General features: G+C 34.6%; 1 protein-coding gene across 2 annotated transcripts in view; it reads right to left on the bottom strand.

Moving 5' to 3' along the window:
* EXOC6 (exocyst complex component 6) overlaps positions 1–22,523 on the bottom strand; it is a 209,937-nt gene that overhangs the window by 43,761 nt on the left and 143,653 nt on the right. For both annotated transcript variants that reach the window (XM_058298780.1, XM_058298781.1), the window contains exon 19: positions 6,805–6,946. In XM_058298780.1, coding sequence (XP_058154763.1) covers positions 6,805–6,946 — 142 coding nt within the window. The remainder of the gene's footprint in view (positions 1–6,804; positions 6,947–22,523) is intronic.

The following is a 22,523-nucleotide window of genomic DNA, read 5'->3' as shown; positions in this document are numbered from 1 at the left end:
TGTCCACTTGTATTCTTGTCAGCGGCACTGGGAATCTGAGTCTCTTTTTGTTGCATCATCTTGCTGTGTCAGCTCTCCGTGTGTGCAGTGCCATTCCTGGGCAGGCTGCACTTTTTTCGTGCAGGGTGGCTCTCCTTATGGGGCGCACTCCTTGCATGTGCGGTTCCCCTATGTGGGGGACACCCCTGCATGGCACGGCACTCCTTGTGCACATCAGCACTGTGCATGGGCCAGCTCCACACGGGTCAGGAGGTCCTGGATATGAACCCTGGACCTCCCATGTGGTAGGCGGATGCTCTATCCATTGAGCCAAATCTGCTTCCCCTAGGTACTGTATTCTTTACCCTCAAAATTCTAATGCTAATATGATTCTACACTGCCAAACTCAGATATTTTATTAAGTTTGACCCACTATGGGTTAAGAAAAAAGAAGTGGGAAAAAAACCAAAACAAAACAGAAAAAGAGCTAGGGAAAAACAATGAAAAAGGGAGTGAAAATAATCCTACAAGGAAACATTAAAGAAACCATGACTGTTTAACCCAGAACAGATAAAGCTAAAGGATCACTTAAACATGGTCTTAAATATGTGAAAAATTCTTGGAGAGAATAATGATCAGTTAAATTTATATCAAGGAGTTAAATGATCTTAAGTTAAAGTATGGCAGTATCAATAGGCCTTACAAACCTTTGGCAACAAGACCCAAGAACTCTATTAGAGATTAATGCAGAAAATTATGGAGTCTTCTTGATTTGTTAATTTGTTCATTTATCAAAAAATAAACATTTGTAGGCTTTTTACTATGAACAAGGCGATCTGCAGGGTGCCTGAAATTTCAAATCTTCTGAGTTGCCGTTAATTGAATTATCTATCCTAGATGGTTAAATCTCTCCTCTTCCTCTTCCCCACTCCTCCTCTCCCTTTTCATTCCATCCCCCTAGCCATGGGATACATTCTCTAGTCTCTTCCACTGTGTGACTCTGATTCTGACCGTCATAATCATATCAAATTGCACTTTACTCATTTACTAACTTTATGCATCCCCTCCTCCAAAACTCCATCTTCTCATAGTTCCCACTGCCTGACATCAAGCACTTTTATTTCATGCTTGCTATTCAAATTCACCCCTATTGCCTAAATTCTTTGACTTAATCTCTTTTCCAAGTTGTTCAGGATTTTTGTGAGTTTCATGGTATGCAGCCTAAGTTTCTGATACCTAGTGCCTGAAATTCTTGGGGTATAGATCTCTTGCTAGAGCACAACAGATTTTATGTTAATCCCAAAGAAGAGTCAACTATTAACAGTTAATTTTTTTTTTTTTAAAGATTTATTTTATTTATTTAATTCCCCCCCCTCCCCCGGTTGTCTGTTCTCTGTGTCTATTTACTGCATCTTGTTTCTTTGTCCGCTTCTGTTGTCGTCAGCGGCACGGGAAGTGTGGGCAGCACCATTCCTGGGCAGGCTGTACTTTCTTTCGCGCTGGGCGGCTCTCCTTACGGGGTGCGCTCCTTGCGTGTGGGGCTCCCCTACGCGGGGGACACCCCTGCGTGGCAGGGCACTCCTTGCGCGTATCAGCACTGCGCATGGGCCAGCTCCACACGGGTCAGGGAGGCCCCGGGTTTGAACGGCGGACCTCCCATGTGGTAGACGGACGCCCTAACTACTGGGCCAAGTCTGCTTCCCTTATTAACAGTTTCTAAGCCTCTTCAGCCAATAGGGGTTTATTAAGAAACCAGTCAATCAGAATCATTTTCTTCTTTGAAAGGGGAAAGAGGCAGGTAAATGAGGAAAATTCAATTGCTGACTTTATCTCTATATGCCAGGCAAGACATCTGACAAGGTTTCTCATAACTGAGCAAAACACCAAAATATAAATTAGATTAAATTAGGAGATTAGTAACTGTCTGAAAAACCTTACTCACAAGATTCTGAAAAATGGTTCTAAGTCCATATGAAAGGGAAGTTCATGTAATGAAGTGGCTCCCAAACTTTGTGCATCAGAATCACCTGAAGGGCCAATTCAAACACCAATATAATATATAATATAAGAGCTGGGCCCCACCCCTGGAATTCCAGATTCAGCGGGTGAGGTCCAAGAAATTACATTTCTAACAAGTGCCCAGGTAATGCTGTTACTCTAACCTGGAGATCACATTTTAAGGACCACTGATGGGGAAGTGGATGTGGCTCAAGCAATTGGGTTCTTGTCTACGATATGGGAGGTCCCGGGTTCAATTCCTGGGGCCTCCTAGTGAAGGCAAGTTGGCCTGTGTGGCAAGCTGATGCAACAAGACGACATACACATAAAAAAAGAGACACAGAGTAAAGACAATGTGGGACACAACAAACGAGGGAGCTGAGGTGGCTCAAGCGACTAAGCACCTCTCTCAGACATCACAAGGTTCCAGAATTGGTTCCTGGTGCCTCATAAAAGAGCAGACAAGAAGAAAAGACAAGCAAACACAGAAGAACATGCAGCAAATGGACACAAGAGAGCAGACAGTGAATGCAAGCAGTAAGTGAGGGGAGGGATAAATAAGTAAAAACCTAAAAAAAACCACCACTGAATACTACTGTATCTCAGGATATTGATGGCAGATTTTATTCACCCTTCTCCTAATGCCCTTGTTAAATATGTAGAAAACATGGCTACAAATCCATAGGTATTAAATTTTGAGATAAAAAAACCTCAATAGGTTGGAGTTATGGGACAACTTTTCAACTAAAATTTAATAGGGATAATCTTCAAATCCTAAAACAAAAATAAGTCATACAAATGTAGGATAGAAAAAACAGAGCCAAGCAATTACAAAAAGGGAAAGAGGCAGAAATTTTAGAAGATTGTAACTTCAGTGTTTCAAGAGTGTATACACTCTGGTTGCAGAAAAAGGTAACCACAGTTTGGCGTATATATAAGTATATAATATGGAGCAAAGTATTTAATATATTACACTGGTTCCCCCACTGAGTATTTTTGTTTTCAACTTTGGGCATTAGACATTAAACAGAAAGTAGTCAAATCAGTTTATTCAAAGAAGAGCAGTCTGGATTGTAAGTAGATCTAAATTCATATCAGATAAGAGCAGTATAAGGAACTGTCAATTATGGCTGTCAGAAGATTCAGGATATAAGAGCATTTTCATGTAACTGGCTTACAGATGGGAATTTGGATTAATTCTCTGTAATCCTGAGCAGAAATGCCAAACACAACTGTTAGCCTGCTTACTACACATGGATGCCCAGCTGAGGAGAAGTGGGGGGAGAGTGAGGGCTGAAACCTACTTCATATTTCCTTTTCCAGACCATGTACTTGGATTGGGATTGATTCCAATTGGAAGAGGAGGCAACTTTTTCTAATTCTTAAAAGGGGACCATTCTGGAGGCTTTTTCTTTTTAATGAGTACAGACACCTTTTATAATTTGCACAAAGGCACAATATGGACTAATGGTGATTCCGGCCTGAAGGTAGAACTAAGTACATTAAGAAAAGTTTAGAAAGTGATTTTAGTTTATAATAAGAGATTGATAGAGCTATGAATTGTTTGGAAACACATTTTCTGAAGAGTAGTTAATCCCATAAATTGGATGTTCAAGGAAAAGCTGGACAACTACTTGGCAGCGTTATTTTAGAGCGGATTTCAAGGTAGAGAAGTGTGTGTGTGTGTACACGTGCATGCTACCAGGGAGGTAGTGAAACTCCGTGATCTTTTAGCTTCCAGGTACTATCTTCTCTTCCATATTCCAGCTGCCTTCCATGGTATCCAGACCCCTTCTCTTCACAAATTTAGTTTTTAGTTTTTTATTTATTTTCATATTCCCCCCTTTAAAAAAATTATCCCCCCCCCTTGCCACCTGGGATCTCCAGTGTGGGAGAGAAGTACTCAGTCACTTGAGCCACTTCAGCTCCCTGCTTTGTTGTGTCTCTCATTGTCTTTCCTCTTTTTTTTTTTTTTTTAAGATTTATTTTTTATTTATTTTTCTCTCCTTCCCAAGCCCCCAGTTGTCTGCTCTCTGTGTCCATTTGCTGTGTATTCTTCTGTGTCCGCTTGTATTCTTGTCAGTGTCACCAGGAATCTTTTTGTTGCATCATCTTGCTGCGTCAGCTCTCCGTGTGTGTGGCACCACTTCTGGGCAAGCTGCACTTTTTTCGTGTGGGGCAGGTCTCCTTATGGGGCGCACTCCTTGCGCTGGGGCTCCCCTACGCAGGGGACACCCCTGTATGGCACGGCACTCCTTGTGCGCATTAGCACGGCACATGTCTCTTTTTTGTTGCATTACCTTGTTCCATCAGCTGGAGACAGAGGCCAGCTCCCTGAGGCAGCTTGTCTTCACCAGGAGGCCCAGGAAATGAACCCAGGACCCCCCATATCGTAGATGGGAGCCCAATCCCTTGAGCCACAGCTGCTGCCCTCTTCACAAATTTAACATACACTCTAAACTTGCTCCTACTTAGCCAAATTCTTCTCCCTGCCTCCCTTTCTTCTCTTTTCCTTGCCCTAATATATATGAAGCATACATAATGCATTATACTTTGAATTTTTTTAAAAAATTGCTTTCTTCTTGAATTATAAAACAAAAACTATTTAAAACATGATGAGAACTTATTTTTTAAATTTTCTTAATATTATTCAGAAAAGGCTAAATTTCATTTTTAAATGATTTATGTATAAATTGCTGAAAGTCATGAGTTGGGGGTACGGAATTCTTTTGCACCAGAAAGAGTATGGAAGACCTTTTTATTATCTACACTAAGTCATTTAAAACAATACTACATTTTGAAAAAGAGAACATATACCATCAGGGGTAGTGAAATAAACATGAAAAATGTAGTCAATTTATATTTTAGTGAGCAGTAAAAGCATGATGTTTTATTAAGGGGCAGAGCCAACTATAAGTAAAATATCAAAGGAAGCCAAGTTGTCGTCTGTGATTTGTCTGAGTCCTTGCTTCTCCCTTTCCAGCCTTGTTGTGCTGTCTTTAGCCCTTACCTGGCCAGGGTGATCCCAAACCTCCTTAACTCCTCTTGACCTCAAAACTTTATATATTCAGGACCTTCCTGGGTCTTTTCCAAGATATTAGTCCTTTAAGAAAACACCAGAATTTTAAAAGAAGCCTTCAGTAACTCTGCCCAAAGGAGTAACCAATGGTGGAAATTGTCCTATGGCAGGAGAGAAAGGCAAAGAATTCAGGGTCCATGTGCCTTTTTCTAATTATAGTTAGGGCTAGCCTTTCGGAGAGAGATAAGAGAACACGGAGAAGATCTAGACACCTGAAGTTGCCTAATGAAACAGTAATTTCCATCTTTGACCAATAAATCTAATGGAGAAGACACATGCAAATGTCAATAAAGTATTCAGCCACTTAATTATTTTGAAGCCACGTTAAAGAAGTAATAATAGAAAATGCCTCAAGCAATGCTGTGTAAGATGCTTGCATAAGCAGTGTCATACTGGAATGATCTCATAAGGCAACTTAAAAAAGTCAAGTTTCAAACTATCTGTAATATGGGGATAGCAATTACTATGAGCTTAGAATCTTGTAAAAATAAGTGATAGTTTTCTTCTGAGAAAGAAATATAATAAAGGTTTTCTAATTGGAGAAATTTAGAAATGTTTTCTAAGAAAAAAAATGTATACTTCTCTTCCCTAGGAAGAAACTACCTTTTGCTTTCTACTCATTTTTTTCTTTTTGAAGGAAATATAGTCTTTAAAAAACTTTGTATTTTTCCCTGTAGCAGAAAACTGACCTTGATCAAAGAGCCCACGCAATTACTTTCTTTAAAATTATATTTTTCCTGGAATGCCTTGTACACAGTGTATACACAAATATTTAATATTTTTGGGGAAAAATACAAAAAACCCAAACCTGTACTCCCCCTTTGGTTGTAAGTGGCTGACATTTCATTTTTCAAGTGTCTTTCACGTAAAATATATTGAAAAATTTGTCTCACTAAATTTTTCATAATCCTCCTTATGTCCCACTGATTTTTAATCAATCAATGGTGGTACCTGATTGAACTGCCAAATATTTTACTGGTCATGGGGTGGAAATGCCAACCAGGGATTTTCATCTTTTAATCAGTGACTATTCATTTTAAAGCACTGCTTGAAAGTTGCTCACATAAACTCATGTCTTGTACTTAGTTACAGTTTATGGGTTGATAAAATCCATATCCAGAAGCACATGTAACAAAGCTAATAACCAAATAACACATCCAGTTTTGAAGCTGACTTACTAGAATCAACATTAGATTAGAGAATCTGGCTAACTTCATTACCTAAACAAAATAAAGTGAAAAACAATGGTAAAGGTAAAGGCTAGCAAAATTCCTTGGGGGAAGAGGAAAAAAAAGTCAGAATAAAAAAAGTTTTATTTCGAATGCAGTGTCCTAAGATTATCTTTCTAGCAAATATCTAAAAAGTTACTTACAGGGAAAGTAAGGAGGACAAATTAGAATGATTTCCTCCATTTATAAAAACATTAGCAGAGTCCTGGCAAGAAGGCAGTAATGATCAGAAGAAGGGATAATGGGAAAATTATCTTTTAAATATCAATTATCTTTTAAATGATCCCAATCTGGATTGCCACTTCAGTGCCTCTAGATGAGAGGGCCTAGATATGAAACTGAAGATACTCTTCTTTTCATGGAAGCAAGTTAGCTCTGCATTTTAGGTTGCTAAAAGTTTAGCTGAGTATGGTCCCCTACCTCTTTTCTGAACTATCCTACTACACGCAACTTTTTTCATATTATAATTAAAATATAAATGTTTAGAAATGCATGAGATTTAACCAATACGGTACTTACGTTCACACTGTATGACATCTAAGTTAAATTGCTGAACAGCTCCCATGCTTATCTGTTTTAATTCACTGTCCAGTAGCATCTGCATTAAGGATGTTGACAGATGCTGGCAGGCTGACATGCAAGCTGTCTGGGCAACTTTCCCCTGTTTAAAACAAACAACCAAACCAAAACACAAACAAATAAACATAGAAGTACATCATAAAGCATTGAAAAATTTATATGCCTGGCATTTTTTGGTTGCCTTTTAATTGTACATTAATGATTACTGGCTTTTCTGTTTTCTATATTCTGAGAGGATATGCCTTTATTATAGGAGTTAAAATTAATATTCTTGTTCACTTTTTCTCAAGATATAAAAATTATCAAAGCTCTAAATGCACAAAGGAAAATTAAAATACAAGTAAAAAATCCATTAATTATTTAAGATCTCTTGAAATGTCTCAAGTATTTTTTTAAAAGCACATTAAAATATGACATATAACTGGAAGCTCCACCATGCTCTTTAAGCTTTCCTTTATATAATAATCTAAGACAGAATAACGTTAACATGAGTGTAATTTAAGTTATAATTATTTAAACTGCACCTAAAATCCAAAATATACGTTGAGTCATAAGTCTTTATTTCTAATAAGAACATTAATTTGAACCATAGCTTCAAATACTGGGGGAGAAAAGGATTACCTACAAATGTAATTTTAAAATCATCTATAGATCTGCATTCAGTTTTAGAAATTAAGCATTAAAATGATCTGATACTTTAGAAATGTGTAGTAAACTACAAATAACTAGTTTTCTTTCACTATATACAATATCATTATAATACATTTCCCACTGTTGTAATCTCCTAAAACTCTACATGAACTTTCACTGATGCCTTAAATTGTTTTCTTAAAAATAACAATTAAAAATGTTTAGTCTCTAGATTACACAGCTGAGTAACACTATATCATTGTAGCATAAATTGTTTAAACAGGATTTACATTTCAACTAGAATTTTTAAATGGATTGTCTCCCATGACAGGATTCAAAAATGATAGAATTCAAATGTAGATGAACATGGTTAGAAATAATAACTTTTGGGAGACATGCCATGCCTTAACCAATTGTTACCTAGAGGGGTATTGGTAATTATGTTTTTTCCTCCTACTTATCATAAAGACCAATAAAGCTATAAAATAACGGAAAAAACATAAAGATACAATATATTGGGGCAAAAACATACAGGGCTGATTTGTTAGAAAGGTGAAAGTATACATGTATTTTCAAGAAGTTTACTAGACAAAATCTGTTCTTTAAATTACACATGTGAAGTCAGGCCAGAAACAAGCAACTTTTATGAATGAGTCTTTAGCATTTAGACACTGTGCACAGTGAAAATTGAAATGGATTGTCAATTTCTCAATCAAAACCTTTAAAGATAAAAGCTGATGCAAACAATATATTTGACAGATACTGATGACTTCCAAAAAGGAATGTAACAAACAATGCAAAACCCAGCATGCTTCAAAATGCCCCCAAACTCAAGAGGAATTAGTGTGGGAGACATGCAGCTCCATTCTCCAAGCAGAATAATATCATATGAATGGGGGGAGGGGGAGCAAAAGAAGGAGAAATCAATGGCATGTCATTTAATTACAATATAATAGGCTTGAGAACACTTAATAGAAATGTCATTTTGACCTAGTGGAATAACTAATGCATTTCTAGTTTAACGTACTTCTCCATCAAATCAGCTCCATGTCCTATTTATGTTGCCAATATAATGTATTAACTGCAAAAGCAGATTAATAAATTGACAAGAAAAATTATTTAATTACTACTAAATTTATATTCTAAGCAAACATACTGCACAATATAAGTGATACTATTTTAAGGAAATTTTAAAAATTTAACATTGGTTCAAATACTACAAATTTCTATATATCAATAGAACCGGAGCTGAAAATGATGGTAAGAGTACAGAAAGACAGGCTAGTCTATAAATCTGCTGAATACAGGTAATGAAAACACACTCTTTATTTAAATGATATATAATAATAAATCCTAATATAAAATTTCTTTTGATTATACATAACGAACACAGGCTTATTGTTCTCAAAGAAATTTAAAACATATAAAATATTTTATATATCACCAAATGAAATAAATTCTTTTTTAGCTCAGAATTTAAGTTAATAATGTCAAAGGTTCAGATTCTTTACATTTTAAAAAAAAAGTTATTCTAAAACCTTTTTATACATTATATTTTAAATGTCTACTTCCTAACTATAAAATGTGTACAAATATTCTTAAATTTCATCTACTAGTTATTTATAGATAGGAAAATTGTAATGTTCCAAGAATTTAGATACCTAAAGAAGTATCTTTGGCAATTCACTTCTGTTGCCTGTAACCTCTGGCAGACTTTGATATAACCAAAACACTTGTTTCTGAACACTATTATTGTTATTATTATGGATGCTCTTAATATCATTTTCTAGAATAAAACTAAACTAATATCATTAAAAATAGCTCTTTTCATTAGAGATGCTCTGGTTTTTAAGGTTATATAAGAAACAAAGCCAAAATAATTAAATGGAGGGAATGAGGAAGCGAAACACATTTAATAAATTTTAAGCACATGGACATTTCTGCTGCCCTCATCTAAAAAATTAATTGCAACTATTATTAACATTTTTTCTCTTTGACAACACAAAGTTCAAAAAATAAGTAAAAACACCTGCTAAACTTTTAAAGGTAACTACTTTTTTACCCTTCTTGAACATTTTGCTGAAAAACAACTTGTAAAGAGAGAAAACCCTTAGACAAACTTCTTATATTTCAAAGGAACTTGTAAAAGAGAATCTGCTGACATATTAGATCCTTTTTGCATTACCCCAAAGCTTTTCTTTTAAGAACAATTGTGGAAAAGAGACATTTGGCTCCTAGGAAATTCCCAAAGGGTCAACCATATGCATCCTTCCATGGCACCTTCACAGTGCTGCTTTCTAGATCCATGTCTCAAAAGCAGCTTTCATCATTTACTTGTGTGTCAGTCAATATGATTTATGGACTGCATTCAACAAAGTCAAAGCATATAGAATGAGAAATATGACTACAATCTGCTAATTTGTTTTGTATTGAGCCACTTAAGAGTCAAAGACCTGATGTCAGACTGAGACCGGCAACACAATTAACCAGCCGGTGACAGATTCATCCATCCTCCCTGCCAGGCTATGCCAATCAAAGACAGCATGAGGCAACATTTGGTGAAATCAGTAAGAAAACTCATTCTCTAAGTAACCTATGTGAGACCTTGATTGACACTTTTTGAATTTAGCTTGCAGAACAGAGCCACTCTTTACCCAATAATCCCTACTGCAAGCTGTGAAATAGGCTTTTAATGCCAATCATAGAAACAATAAACCACAAACCACCAGCCCTCAATTTAAAAGGAATCAAGAAAACTCATCTGTTTGTATGTCAAGCCAAATTTCCAAAATAATTTACTATTATAGATTAAAGATACTGTTTCCTTTGAAACATTACAAAATGGCACAGTAACAAAAATACAATACATTTTATTAGATTATGGCTCAAAACTGTTTTGGTTTCAAAATAATGTTTTGATAGATCTACTCTAATATAACAGAAAAATGTAGAACATTTAAAACTAATTTGGCACATTCAAATTTTTATTTGAAGTTTCCATTTCTGCCTCACTATTCTCTTATTTCAAAGATCTAATAAAAAGGAAGGTTTTATTTCAACAGTAATTATTTGAAAGCATTTTTCAATGCTGCTTTCATTCTCTCAAGTACACTTAACATAAAAACATGTTCTTGAAATCACAACCATTCTTTCTGTATTGGTCTACTCTTCCTTAATAATCCCAGGAGAATCCTTTTTTCCTTTATTTATATTCCCACAAAAGATCAACTCTGTACAATAAACTATTTTCTATTCAAGAATATTTATTATTCTTTTAAATTGATAACAGGTTTTTTAAAGGCTATACAATTCTTGTCAGAAAAAATGGAAAACTGAAATAAAATAATGAACAATTTGAATATTAAACCTAGCATTGGCAATTGAGCTTATTAATTCTGAAACTATATGGCTTTTTAAAGTTATTTAAATTAAAGCAGTAAAATATTGCTATTTTGATAAACTTACTGCCTCTCAGTTTGTTACATAAATTTCAGTTGGGAGGCTGTGAAATAGTCCTTACAGAGTTAAGGCAAAGAAGGGAAGTAGTCTGATGAATTGGCTGGTCTCCTAAAAAGCCACAATTTATGGCCTTTTAAAATACAAACAGATATAAAGAATAAGGGCTTTCTTCAAATGCAGAGCAAACACTAAAATTAGAAATAAAAAATCATTACCTACGAAAAGAGGTGCCTAGTTGAAAAGTAGATATTTTATTCAAGAAACCTATTAGTCTTCCTTCTATTTTATATTAAAAGCTAAAATCTAAATTTCTACTATATGAAACTATATCTTGCTCCAACGTAAAGAATGTCATTAAATCACAAAAATCAGAAAAAAAGCACACTTAAAACAATTAAAATTTCCCTAAGATGTTGTCCCAAACGCACTAAAATTCTTCTACCTAATAAGATAAATTTTAATCATTTTCTGCCTGAACACTATGGAACAATGAAATGTATAACTCTGCAATGTCTTAGATTCCCAAGAATACAGAATGGATAAGTTATAAAGATTTACACATCAAGATGAATTTCCTTTAGTGAATTTTAATAACTTTAACTCCTCAAGACATATTTTTCAGATTTATGTAAAAAATTCACAGGTCTTTTAAAATATATGCATTCTAATATTCCCAACCTTCCCCAAAATAATTTCCCCCCAAAATACATTTTATAGATCTATATTCCTCTTATACTCTATTTCTTTCACCATCTAACTACCTCTAGCCCACATCAGTAATTATAATCTGTATAGTCAAGTCAGAATTCCCACTCTCCCCTCATTGGCTTTTTCTCCTTCTAATAAGTTCCCAATTGTAAGGACAGGGCAACACAAATGTTTGCTCTTGAAAGAGAGAGAGACACACACACATACACGATTAAACAGAACAAAACTGACTTAGAGTTAAACCAAACCAAAGCTTCAGGACACCTGTAACATATGGCACCTTTCTATTTCCCTCAAAACATCCTCATCCCTACCATAGGATCTTCAAGATACCACAGGATCTTCAAGCTCACCCTAACTTTAATAGGCAGAAAGAGAATGTGAGGATGAGATATGTAAAAGTCCAGAAGATATCAAGGTTTTGAAGACATCCGAAGAAATTCCATAGCAGAGGTCTAGTGGGGGATAAAATGGTGGATGTTGTATGCACTACTGCTCATAATAGCAGGAAGAGAACGCCAGTTTCTGCTGTGTGAACTGATGGAGAATATTTTAAATTCTTAAATCTACTTGCAACAGCAAACTGCACAGCTAGACATATGCTTAAATAGGAAAGTGATAAAATACTAAGGCCTTATAACTCTTCTCTCTTGGCAAATATAAGAAAAGCAGGGGAAGTTAAAGATGTTTTCCTTGTGGTGATTCTGGGTACTACAGCTAAGCCGCAGAATTAAGATTGAAAAATTGAAGCAGCTCAGGAATTGTTAATAGCAGCTCTGCGATGGCAGAACCATATCTTCACTTCTTTACGTGACCATCCAGCTCAAAGTATCAAAGTATAATTAAAACAAGACAAACCCTAAAAAGTGTGTGTGTGTGTTTTATGAGAGACGATCATGCACATGACATTTAACAATACTCCAAGAGTGAAAAGTCCTTATGGATATCTACATTAGACTTTTGCCAACCTCTCCCCTCATTTCCAAAGAACTGGCAGAGAATTTTAATATCAACACTACCATCTACCCATTGATTTTCACAAAAGACAAGAAGAAGCTTTTCTACATTACGTAAAGTCTCTTGAATGAAAGGAAAGGAGGTGATCAGTATCTGGTCCTGTTGCATTTTGTTATTTCTACCTGACCTGTAAACATCCCATAAATATGAAAGTACCAAGGTTGTTCCACTTCTCCCATTTACTCCACTGACTCGTTCCCACCATCGTTCCCTCCATACGGGGATGAAAAATAATAGAGTCTCTCGGCATTGCTGGATGAGCGCTTGCAGAGCAAAGTTCTGACTGAATCTTTCCTTACCTTTCCTTCCTTCCTTTTACTGTCCTTTGCTGCTCATCATAAAAGACAATTCCATCTCAGACAATCTAAGGACATATTTCAGTCTTTTTTCTTCTTCCCCCATTTCACCTTTTGCCAAGTAAATTTAGCAAAATAAGAAGTATCTTCTATTTTTCTCTTCCGATTGTGCGATACAAGTCAAAGGAGAAGATACCATTTGCATTCCTAGAACTTTACCACTCCTATCTATAAAAACTCAAGTAACTTTCTAAACATGGATCCTCTACGGCCTCAGGTAGTAAAACTGCCAGATGGTGAGCTTTCATTTGCTTTTACTACAGAATCTTCCTGTTCAAAATGGTACTTCATGGCTAGGGAAGGATAGAGGGATTGAGAGGTGGCTCCTAAGGGGTATGGAGTTTTTCTTTTTTGGAGTAATGACATTGTTTTAAAATCTTTTGTGGTGATGAATGTGCAACATTGTGATTATACTTAAAAGCCACTGATTATACACTTTGGGTAAATCACATGGTATGTGAATATATCTCAATAAAACGGCTTAAAAAGAAATAAATGTGCAAGAATAGTCAGAAATAATAGTTATGTATGGCAGGGGAAGCTCAGAGAGATTGAGAGATGAAGAATTTTGTCTGTTATTTATTTATTATTATTATATTATTGAAAAATCATGAAAAAGCTCTAATAATGCTTGAAGTGATGAATGCACATTTATGTGATTATACCAAATACCACTTACTATACACTTTGGATGAATTGTATTAAGACATAGCAATAAAACTGATTTGTTTAAAAATAAATGGCACTTCACTCATAAAGTATGGACAATGACCTAGTCTATTTTATCTATACCTCTGGTAGAATGAAGTTATATGATCTATGTGTGTGTGTGTATGCATGTATGTATACAAATACATATATATATATACACCTAGTCTATAGACTCATAAGAGTCCATTTTAATAATTCCATTTTCCTTTCTCTGATCTGTTACCTGCAGGTCAGGTCTTATAGTTCTCAGCTAATTCACTGGATTTTGACTAAAACTCACATGTGCTATTTCCTTCTAAAAGCTCTTCCATTACTACTACTACTTCCAACTAAGCCCACAAAGGGTAGTGTTCACTAAAATTGCCCTAATCAAGAGAAATTCAAAATATTGTTTTCTGTAACATTGATGGCAGGAAAATATTTAAACATGCTATGCTATATATACACATACAGTATATACATCTAAGACAAACTTATGAAATTTAATTCTCACCAAGTTTAGCCAGCATTTAGCTAATAGAGACATTAACTAAATAAATGCATGAGTATTTAAAGTCATACAATTTTGTTCATTTTCAACTAAGAGGCAAGATTCTTTTTTTTCTTTCTCCTGCAATTACCATCTAACAATGAAATCATTTTTTATGGCATTAAGTAAAAGCTTTAGTAAAAAAATACAAATTCTATTTCTAATAGAGGGCTATGACTTTTCAAATTTTTCATTTCGACTTTCTCTCAAAGTTCTTTAACTCTCTCCAATGCAAAGATATCAATGTTTTGTTCTTTCTTTTCTCTTTTTTTGTTTGGTGGGAAGAGGTGGTTTGTTCCTGTTGATCACTGTGTACTTGCAATTGACTCATTAAAAAGTATGGAAATAGATATCAAAACATGTCATAAAAATACCCCCCCCCCTTTTTTTTTTAACCAAAGAGAAGAACTATCCCATATAAGTAACTTTTTTAAAAACACTGGAGGCAGCAGACTTGGCCCAGTGGTTAGGGCGTCCGTCTACCACATGGGAGGTCCGTGGTTCAAACCCTGGGCCTTCTTGACCCGTGTGGAGCTGGCCCATGCGCAGTGCTGATGTGCGCAAGGAGTGCCCTGCCACTCAGGGGTGTCGAGTGCGCCCCGTAAGTAGAGCCACCCAGCACGAAAGAAAGCACAGCCTGCCCAAGAATGGCGCCACCCACACGGAAAGCTGATGCAGCAAGATGACACAACAAAAAGAAACAGATTCCCGTGCTGCTCACAACAACAGAAGCGGACAAAGAAGACGCAGCAAATAGACACAGAGAACAGACAACCGGGGTGGGGGGAAGGGAAGGGGCAAGAAATAAATAAATAAATAAATCTTAAATAAAATAAAATAAAATAAAAACACTGGACATTCAAGTGACAAACCTTCTAGGATTTCTCATGTAAATTCACCTAAAACTGGTCCCCAAATCTGTTTCTGCCTGCTTAAATAGAAGACAGTAAGCAATTTTGCTGGATAGCAGAGAAATTATCACTTCTCAACATCACCTCTATGTTTTCAATATGTATACTGTTTTTGATCTGCAGGAAACTAGTCAGCAAATTATTATGTATTTAATAATTTCTACATTAAATGAGTTAAAAGGCCAAGTGAAAATCTGAGAGTCTCTTCACTGAAAGAAAATACTTGTGTCCTCAGTGCTGAGAAACTGCAAGTTATTTGGGTGCTATGGGGTCTTTTATTTTGTTTTAATCACTACTAAATTTAGTTGTGTCTAGAGAGTTGTGGTTTGAATTACTGTATTATTCTTTAATGGATATATATGAACAATGACTAAAGTAAACATATACATATTTCTAGTCAGTACTGATATCATCTTTTCTAAATAACTTTCACATAGACATTTTCCAAATTTCTGTCTGAGAATAGCAGGCTGTAAACTAGAAAGTATTCTATATTTGAAAAATAAGTTTTTGAATAGAAAATGGATTTTTTTGTAGTGTACTTTCTATACTTCATAGAAACATGAAAATGATCTTTACATAGTTCATTTCTTCACCATTTCTCTAATTTTTAAAATTATCAAGCACTTATTCTGTTTGAGACATTGCGTTGGGTACTCCAGAAAAAAACAGAGTAGATGTAGTTCTTGATATAAATCTACAAATAGCCTATAGCATAGGACAAAATATAAACAGGAATATAAAAAGAGGGACAAAGTATCCACATGTAGCTGACTGGAATCAGCAAAGGCTTACCAAGAAAGTCTAGAGGTCCAGGATTTTTAGTTATAAAGGAAGTCAAGGCAGAAAATCCAAGACAGATCCAGGGCAAAGTGAATATGCTGATTTAGAAGTCCATTATGGTCAGAAATCTATCCAGAGAGATACATTTTTTGATAGTTTGTGGAATTTTTACTTAATTTAGGAGAAAATCAAGAGCTCCTGAACTTTCTGAATGGCAAAATAAAAAGATGAGATTGTGTTTTAGAAAGAAGAAGCTGGGACTAGTATGTAGGATGGACTGAAGTAAGGAAAGACTGTTGGCTGAGACCAATTAAAAGGCAATTACAATACTTAAAACTTGAGTTTTAATAATAGGAATAAAAATAGGGAAGAGAGGATATAAGTTAGAAACATTTAAATTTCAAATGCTAGTTGAAACCTCTTTTTTTCTGATAAAAAAGATGTTTCAATATTTATACATTCAGAAAATATTTATGAGTTCTTATTCTAGCCCTTAAGGGCTCACTATTGGAGATGGAAAGAATAAACAAATCCAGTCATAGAAAAAGTAAAACCTATGAGAATTCAGGAGAGTGATAGTGTGGGTTGGGGTGAGAAAGAAACATATGCCTTAGGTTGTGAATTGTATTGGTTCATATTTATACAAGTGGAGCTGGGATAAGGACTGTTCAGAAAGAGTATTCATGAAAAGCAAAATCATCTTACAACAAGGAATAATAAGAATATTTTTCAGTGCATATTACATGCCAGGCACTATTTTACATTTTTTATGTGTACTATCTCATCTAACTCTCACACCAACTCTATGGGAATATACCATGGGAAATTTACTACCATTGACTTCATTTTACAGAGAAGGAAAGTATCTGCAAAGTATACTCTATCATGGGGTAACCAAAGACAGGTTTCCCAGCACTCATCACAGGTGCACCATAATATTAACTCTCATAACCAAGCTATAGAGAAGCTTGACTGCTTTGCCAAAACAACTAATACTACTTTCAAACTTAGTTTTCCATAATGCTACAAACACACCAAAGACATTACCAAAATATTTAGTACTTAATATAAATACTTAAGCAGAGAAAAATAAGCCTGCAGGAAATTGATTATTTTCTAATTTACATGCTAGCTTTAGCTTGTATCTACTTACCGACATGGCTGCATGGTCAGTGCTGTTAGTCTGAGAAGGAAGTCAGCAGGGCAATCAAATAAAAAAGCAGAATGTATTCCAACAACAGCAGATGCAGTGTTTAGAAGAGCAAAAGAAAATACACTATAAAACAAGCAAGTTGGCTCTGTGTGTGTTGCTACAATATAACATCACGCAAACGTGACTATATTTTATTTTGAAGATTTGTATGTGAGGTTTTACACACACACTGATTATATAAATCCTTCTCTAACCATATGTCTAGCTAACATAAGTTGTCTATCTAATCAAGCTGTCTAGTTCTGTTAGGTCTAGAGTTAAGCACTGGAATCTGAATTTTTATCAAGTATCTATTGCCCCAGGTGATTCTAACACAGGAAATAATAAAATGTCTGTTTCTTCGCAAATAACAGAAAATAGTACTGTCTGTAAGTAGAGGATAATATGTCTTCATGTAATCTGCTAATATAGCTTAAAATAAACTACTCAAGGAAAGATGGCACACTAAAATATTTTACAATTAATTATTTAAATGTACACCCCTATGATGTGAAAACGAGCCAAAATAAAAGCCAAATCATTAGCCTCAATTTAAATACATATAAGGCCCTGCTGAAGTTCTATAATAATAATTATATAGTAGTCTTGGCTAATTTCTTAAAATATATATATTTTTAAATATTAAAAATATTTTTAAGTTTACTTTTCAAATTTCAATCATAAAATATATAAAATTTAAGCTTTTTTTTTTTTTAAAGAAAAAGATATTTACCCAGAAACAGGAATCTAAGCTTATTAGGTCAATGAAACTCTATTTATTAGTAGAAGTTGAACTTCTGGTATAGTCTAAACTGAAGATCTCCCTCCATGTGGGAAGTTGCCCTTTTCAACCAAACACAATGAGTGAAGCCTAACCACAAGCAGAAAAGGAGAAAGGAGATACTCAACTAGCCAGGCGGTCAATCTAATTAACCCTACTAAACAGTGGCCTGGCAATTATGTCTTCCAGACAAGTCATTCTTCTGGAAATTTGGGCTAGACGCCAGATAATATTGTAGTCCTTTCTAGATTTAACTTTGAATAAATTTTGTTTGGATTAGTATAACTACCCTGCCATCACTTGTTTCATTCAACTATTTCTCCATAATCTTTCAAAGTTTGTATGAAGAGGTCTTGTCAGGTATAAGGAGTCCACAAAACCAAGATAAAATTCAGCTAAAATTTAGTAACATAATCAGTAAAAGCCAGTCAAAAACATTTAACATATGAATACCATGTAATTCATAGGACTTATAACACAGTTCATAAGATACCATAGTTACATTAGTTATATTCAATAAATCAGGTCGCCATTATCATTACCATTATACTTAAAAATTAATAACATCCAAATAAGAAAAGTCAATTTATAAAAATATATGTACAACATTTGGCAATGCTTTTATTTGATAAAGAAAGCACTAAAATATATACACAACTACTTATGCCACAATTTAAAAAATGCAGGCCTTTTATTTTCAATACCATTCTTACTGATGTTATATGAAAGAAAGGATAATTGTTCTGATGGTATTGTTGACTATTATAGTACTTTGCAGTTTTCAATCCAGTAAAGAGCCATTTAAACTAGATACTTAACTCAGAAATGTGTGAACCAAAAAATAAAGAAATAAAAGTGTAGAGCTGAAAGAGAAAATAAGCTGCCAGTATGAGTAAATCTACATTTAGGCTAGGACTTTATATCTGTCAGAAAGAATGATGCTTAGAAATGTACAATAATATATACAAGGAACTTAATAAGAAATGATCTATTCCAATCACTTTACTTGAAAGAAAATGAAACAGGTGGTCAGAATCAAGATGGCAGACTGAACTCATTTGTATGCTTCCCAATCCTCTTAATATGCAGGTGAAATAAAAAGTACAGAATTACAAAGGAGAATAAAATGTTTAACAGCAAAGGAAATTAAGGTGTATGGGGGAAATTCATCAAGGGATGCTTTCTGAAGGAAAAAAGCAGATAAACCAGTGAAGAGAAAAACCATTGCTCATGGTATACTACACCATGGATCTACAGTGGAGTTGGGAACCAGCTGCCTAACAGAAGCCCAGAGTTGGATAGAAAGAGGATAGAAATATTATAGGATGAAACACCAAAACCAAACCACAACAAGAACAAAAAAACCTTCTAATTCTAGCATAGAGGAAATGGAAAGTGAGATAGGAAAGGTTACATAATTTTCAGAGCTCAGTGTAAAATGAAAATATAGGGCTCCTTGTTCAAAAATTATTAATAATTTTAAGATAGCAAAAGCAGAGCACCAAAACATGCACTGGACTCTCTTAAACATGGGACCCCATGAAGCCAGTCCTGTTGAGAGACCACAATTTCATGACCAACTCCACACTTGCTCACTCTAAGGTGAAGCCTCCTGGGCAAAATACCTCACCAAATATATAATCTCCAGTGAGATTCCTAATCCATGGAAAGATCTATTAAAAAACAGAGCCTGTACAAAGTAAACCTGTATCAGTTCTCCTGGCCTTCTCTGTTGTAAAGAGAATGGAAAGCTGAGGATTACCAAATACATTAGAGAAAACTGCAGCATGAAAGGGAAAGAGGAAAATAAAAAAACAGAAAGACCTAGAGCGGGGGGGGGGGGGGGGATAGAGAAAATTCAAGAAACAAAACAAAACCACCACCACCAAAAAACAAAAACAAAAATAGAAAACCTCTAATAATCAGGGAAGATTTGAAAGGATAAGGCATTCATTAAGAGGAAAAAAAGAGAATAATATGCGATGAAAAAGAAACACTCAAAACCAAGGGTGATTCCTTAAAAATTAAAAATAAGACTAATAAAAATTGTATAAAAGGGCTGAAAAATAACTAAAGTTGAGGAAATCTCCCAAAACATAGAACAAAAAAGATAAAGAGATGAGAGATGAAGGAAAGGATAAAAGAGACAGAGGACCAATCCAGAAGCCCTAACAATTAACAAATGGGAGACCTCGATAGAGAACAGAAATATGGAAGGAAAAACAACAACAACAAAATATATATATATAATCTAATTCCTCATGCTGAATAAGGTTCCTAATTTTTAGAGAAAAGGGATCCATTGAGTATAGAGCTAAGTGAATGAAATAAAGGCTCACACCCGGACACAATCCCATCACATTTCAGAATAATAAAGATTTAAAAATTGATTCTAAAACCTGGATAGGATATCAGAAGACAATGGAGAATACATCAAACATGAGAACAGAGAAAGACATTTTCTGATGTGCAAAGTGTACTTCCCTTTTTAGAGAAGTTATTGAGGCAGTAGGAAAACCAACCAGTGAAACAATAAAAAGACAGGAAATCCAGAACCCAGGAAACGGTTCCCAAGCCAGGAAAGCAGGGAAGGAAAGCCCCGGAAAAACACCTATGCAGCAAATCTAGAAAGCAACTGGTACAAATTAGAGAGACAAAGATCTCTAGAAGAGAGGACTCTGGGAAAAGTCTCTCATATGTATAGGAAGTTAGAAGTACTTGATATGATGAAGGCACAACATTCATTTATGAACTGGGGGGTGGAAATCATGTTTCAACTAACATGTGGTATAATTTTCAATGAACAGTGGAGTGTAATAAAAAAGAAGCTAGTTGCCCAAAATGCTAGAAATATTCTCCTTCAAGTGGCCCAGAATTTAAAATACTAGACCTAAAAGTGAAAAAGGTAATCCTAGCATAGTATACACCTTGCCTAAAAGGAACAATATTAACATAATCATAACAAAGGTTGGAAAGTCAAAGCAGATTTGGTTGTGGTTGCCAAACAGAATGCAAGTATTAATAACCCTGTTAAAAGTAAATATACAAGTGCAGCTGTCAGAATATAATAGATGGAAGAACTGACAGAGCAAAGGGTAGGGAGGCTAATATTTGCATCTTAAAATGAAGGAAATTAAGGAATTTGGAATTAAGGAAATTAGGACACTAAAGTAGAAGAAACGAGAAATAAAAGTATATCTATTTTATTTAAAGAAACAGTAAATAAGGGGAAAAAAGATAACCATCAATCAATAGGAGTTAAAATGGGAAGGGAGAGGTTGCTGTATGTGCCTTTATCTTTCATAGCATGTATGGACTCATGAGATATTCTCCATATTTTATTAAGATATATATTTCTGTCCAAATCAAGTATCTTCAGTTATTATTGGACATATTTTTGTTTCTCACTTAAAGCATGCATAATTTTTAAAAATAACTTATGGAAATAAAAAATTCAAGTTAAATATTTAATGACACTAGACACAGCTAGGAAAGAGACCTCAAGCATAAAAAATTTACCAAGGATATGAAAGTAACACATCAATAAAACACTAACAGCCCCAAGCAATTAAGCCAAGAGAAAAAAATTCTTCAAAAGAAACACCTAAAAACAGGGATACCTTTAAAGGGAACTAGATAGATGGGGAAATAGATACTGAATTTAAAGATCAATTAACACTTATGGCACATTTCCCTATTTAGAATGTAGCTTCTATTAAAATGTTTTAAATGTTATTATTAACTTAGGCTTGGATTTATTTTTCAAATTAGTAAAAAAGTAAATTTCCTTCAACAGTGTGATTTTAAAAGTTAGGTTATGTACTCAGTGGTCTGCTAGTAATGTTTGACAACTGACTTTCTCAGGGAGAAAACCCTGATTTGTAGCATTTGTTGATTCCATGATCAACTTTTCCTATCATGGCTACCAAAGTGACATCACTAAATGTGTAGATGCAAAGAGATGTGCATAATCCACTGTAACCATATATATTCCCTGACAAGGTCTTGAGGCCATATTCTCTCACAAGGAAGGCATCTTTAATATTAGAGTAATAGGTATTGGGAGGAATGATTCTATTAAAAGAACTTCTTTTTTATGAACAGCCTTTCAGACAGCTATTCTTTAACCATAAGATAAACCTTTATCCAGGTAATGATTTTCTTGAAAAATATCCAATCACATTAACATATAGAAAGCCATATGCCAAAGACAAAATCTTTATTCCTAAATTGATGTCAATTTTTAAATTCTTCACTATGTTACTTCCATTAATGAAGAAAATCAAAAGTTGAGTATATTTGAAAGCAAAGTGGGAAAGATAGCTTTCCAGGAAGAAAATATTTTGATAATTAAAGTTCAAATAAAAACCAGATGTAGTCTATTAATTTAACATTTTTAGAGTAGTAGTGAATATAATCAGAGAAGATTTTATTAAAGCTAAAGATAAAACAATGGAAGGTTACTTGAAAGGAAGAAATATGAGCAAATTGACCATTCAGGATCTTCTTCTTACTACAGTAAAAAGTAACTATTTGTTAGTACAAACATTTGGATAAATTGGGTCCCTTTTGTGAATAAACA

The sequence above is a fragment of the Dasypus novemcinctus genome, chromosome 6 (assembly GCF_030445035.2).
Source record: "Dasypus novemcinctus isolate mDasNov1 chromosome 6, mDasNov1.1.hap2, whole genome shotgun sequence".
Taxonomy (NCBI): Eukaryota; Metazoa; Chordata; class Mammalia; order Cingulata; family Dasypodidae; genus Dasypus; species Dasypus novemcinctus.
The sequence above is the reverse complement of the archived record's forward strand: the minus strand, read 5'-3'. Positions and strand labels throughout refer to the sequence as shown.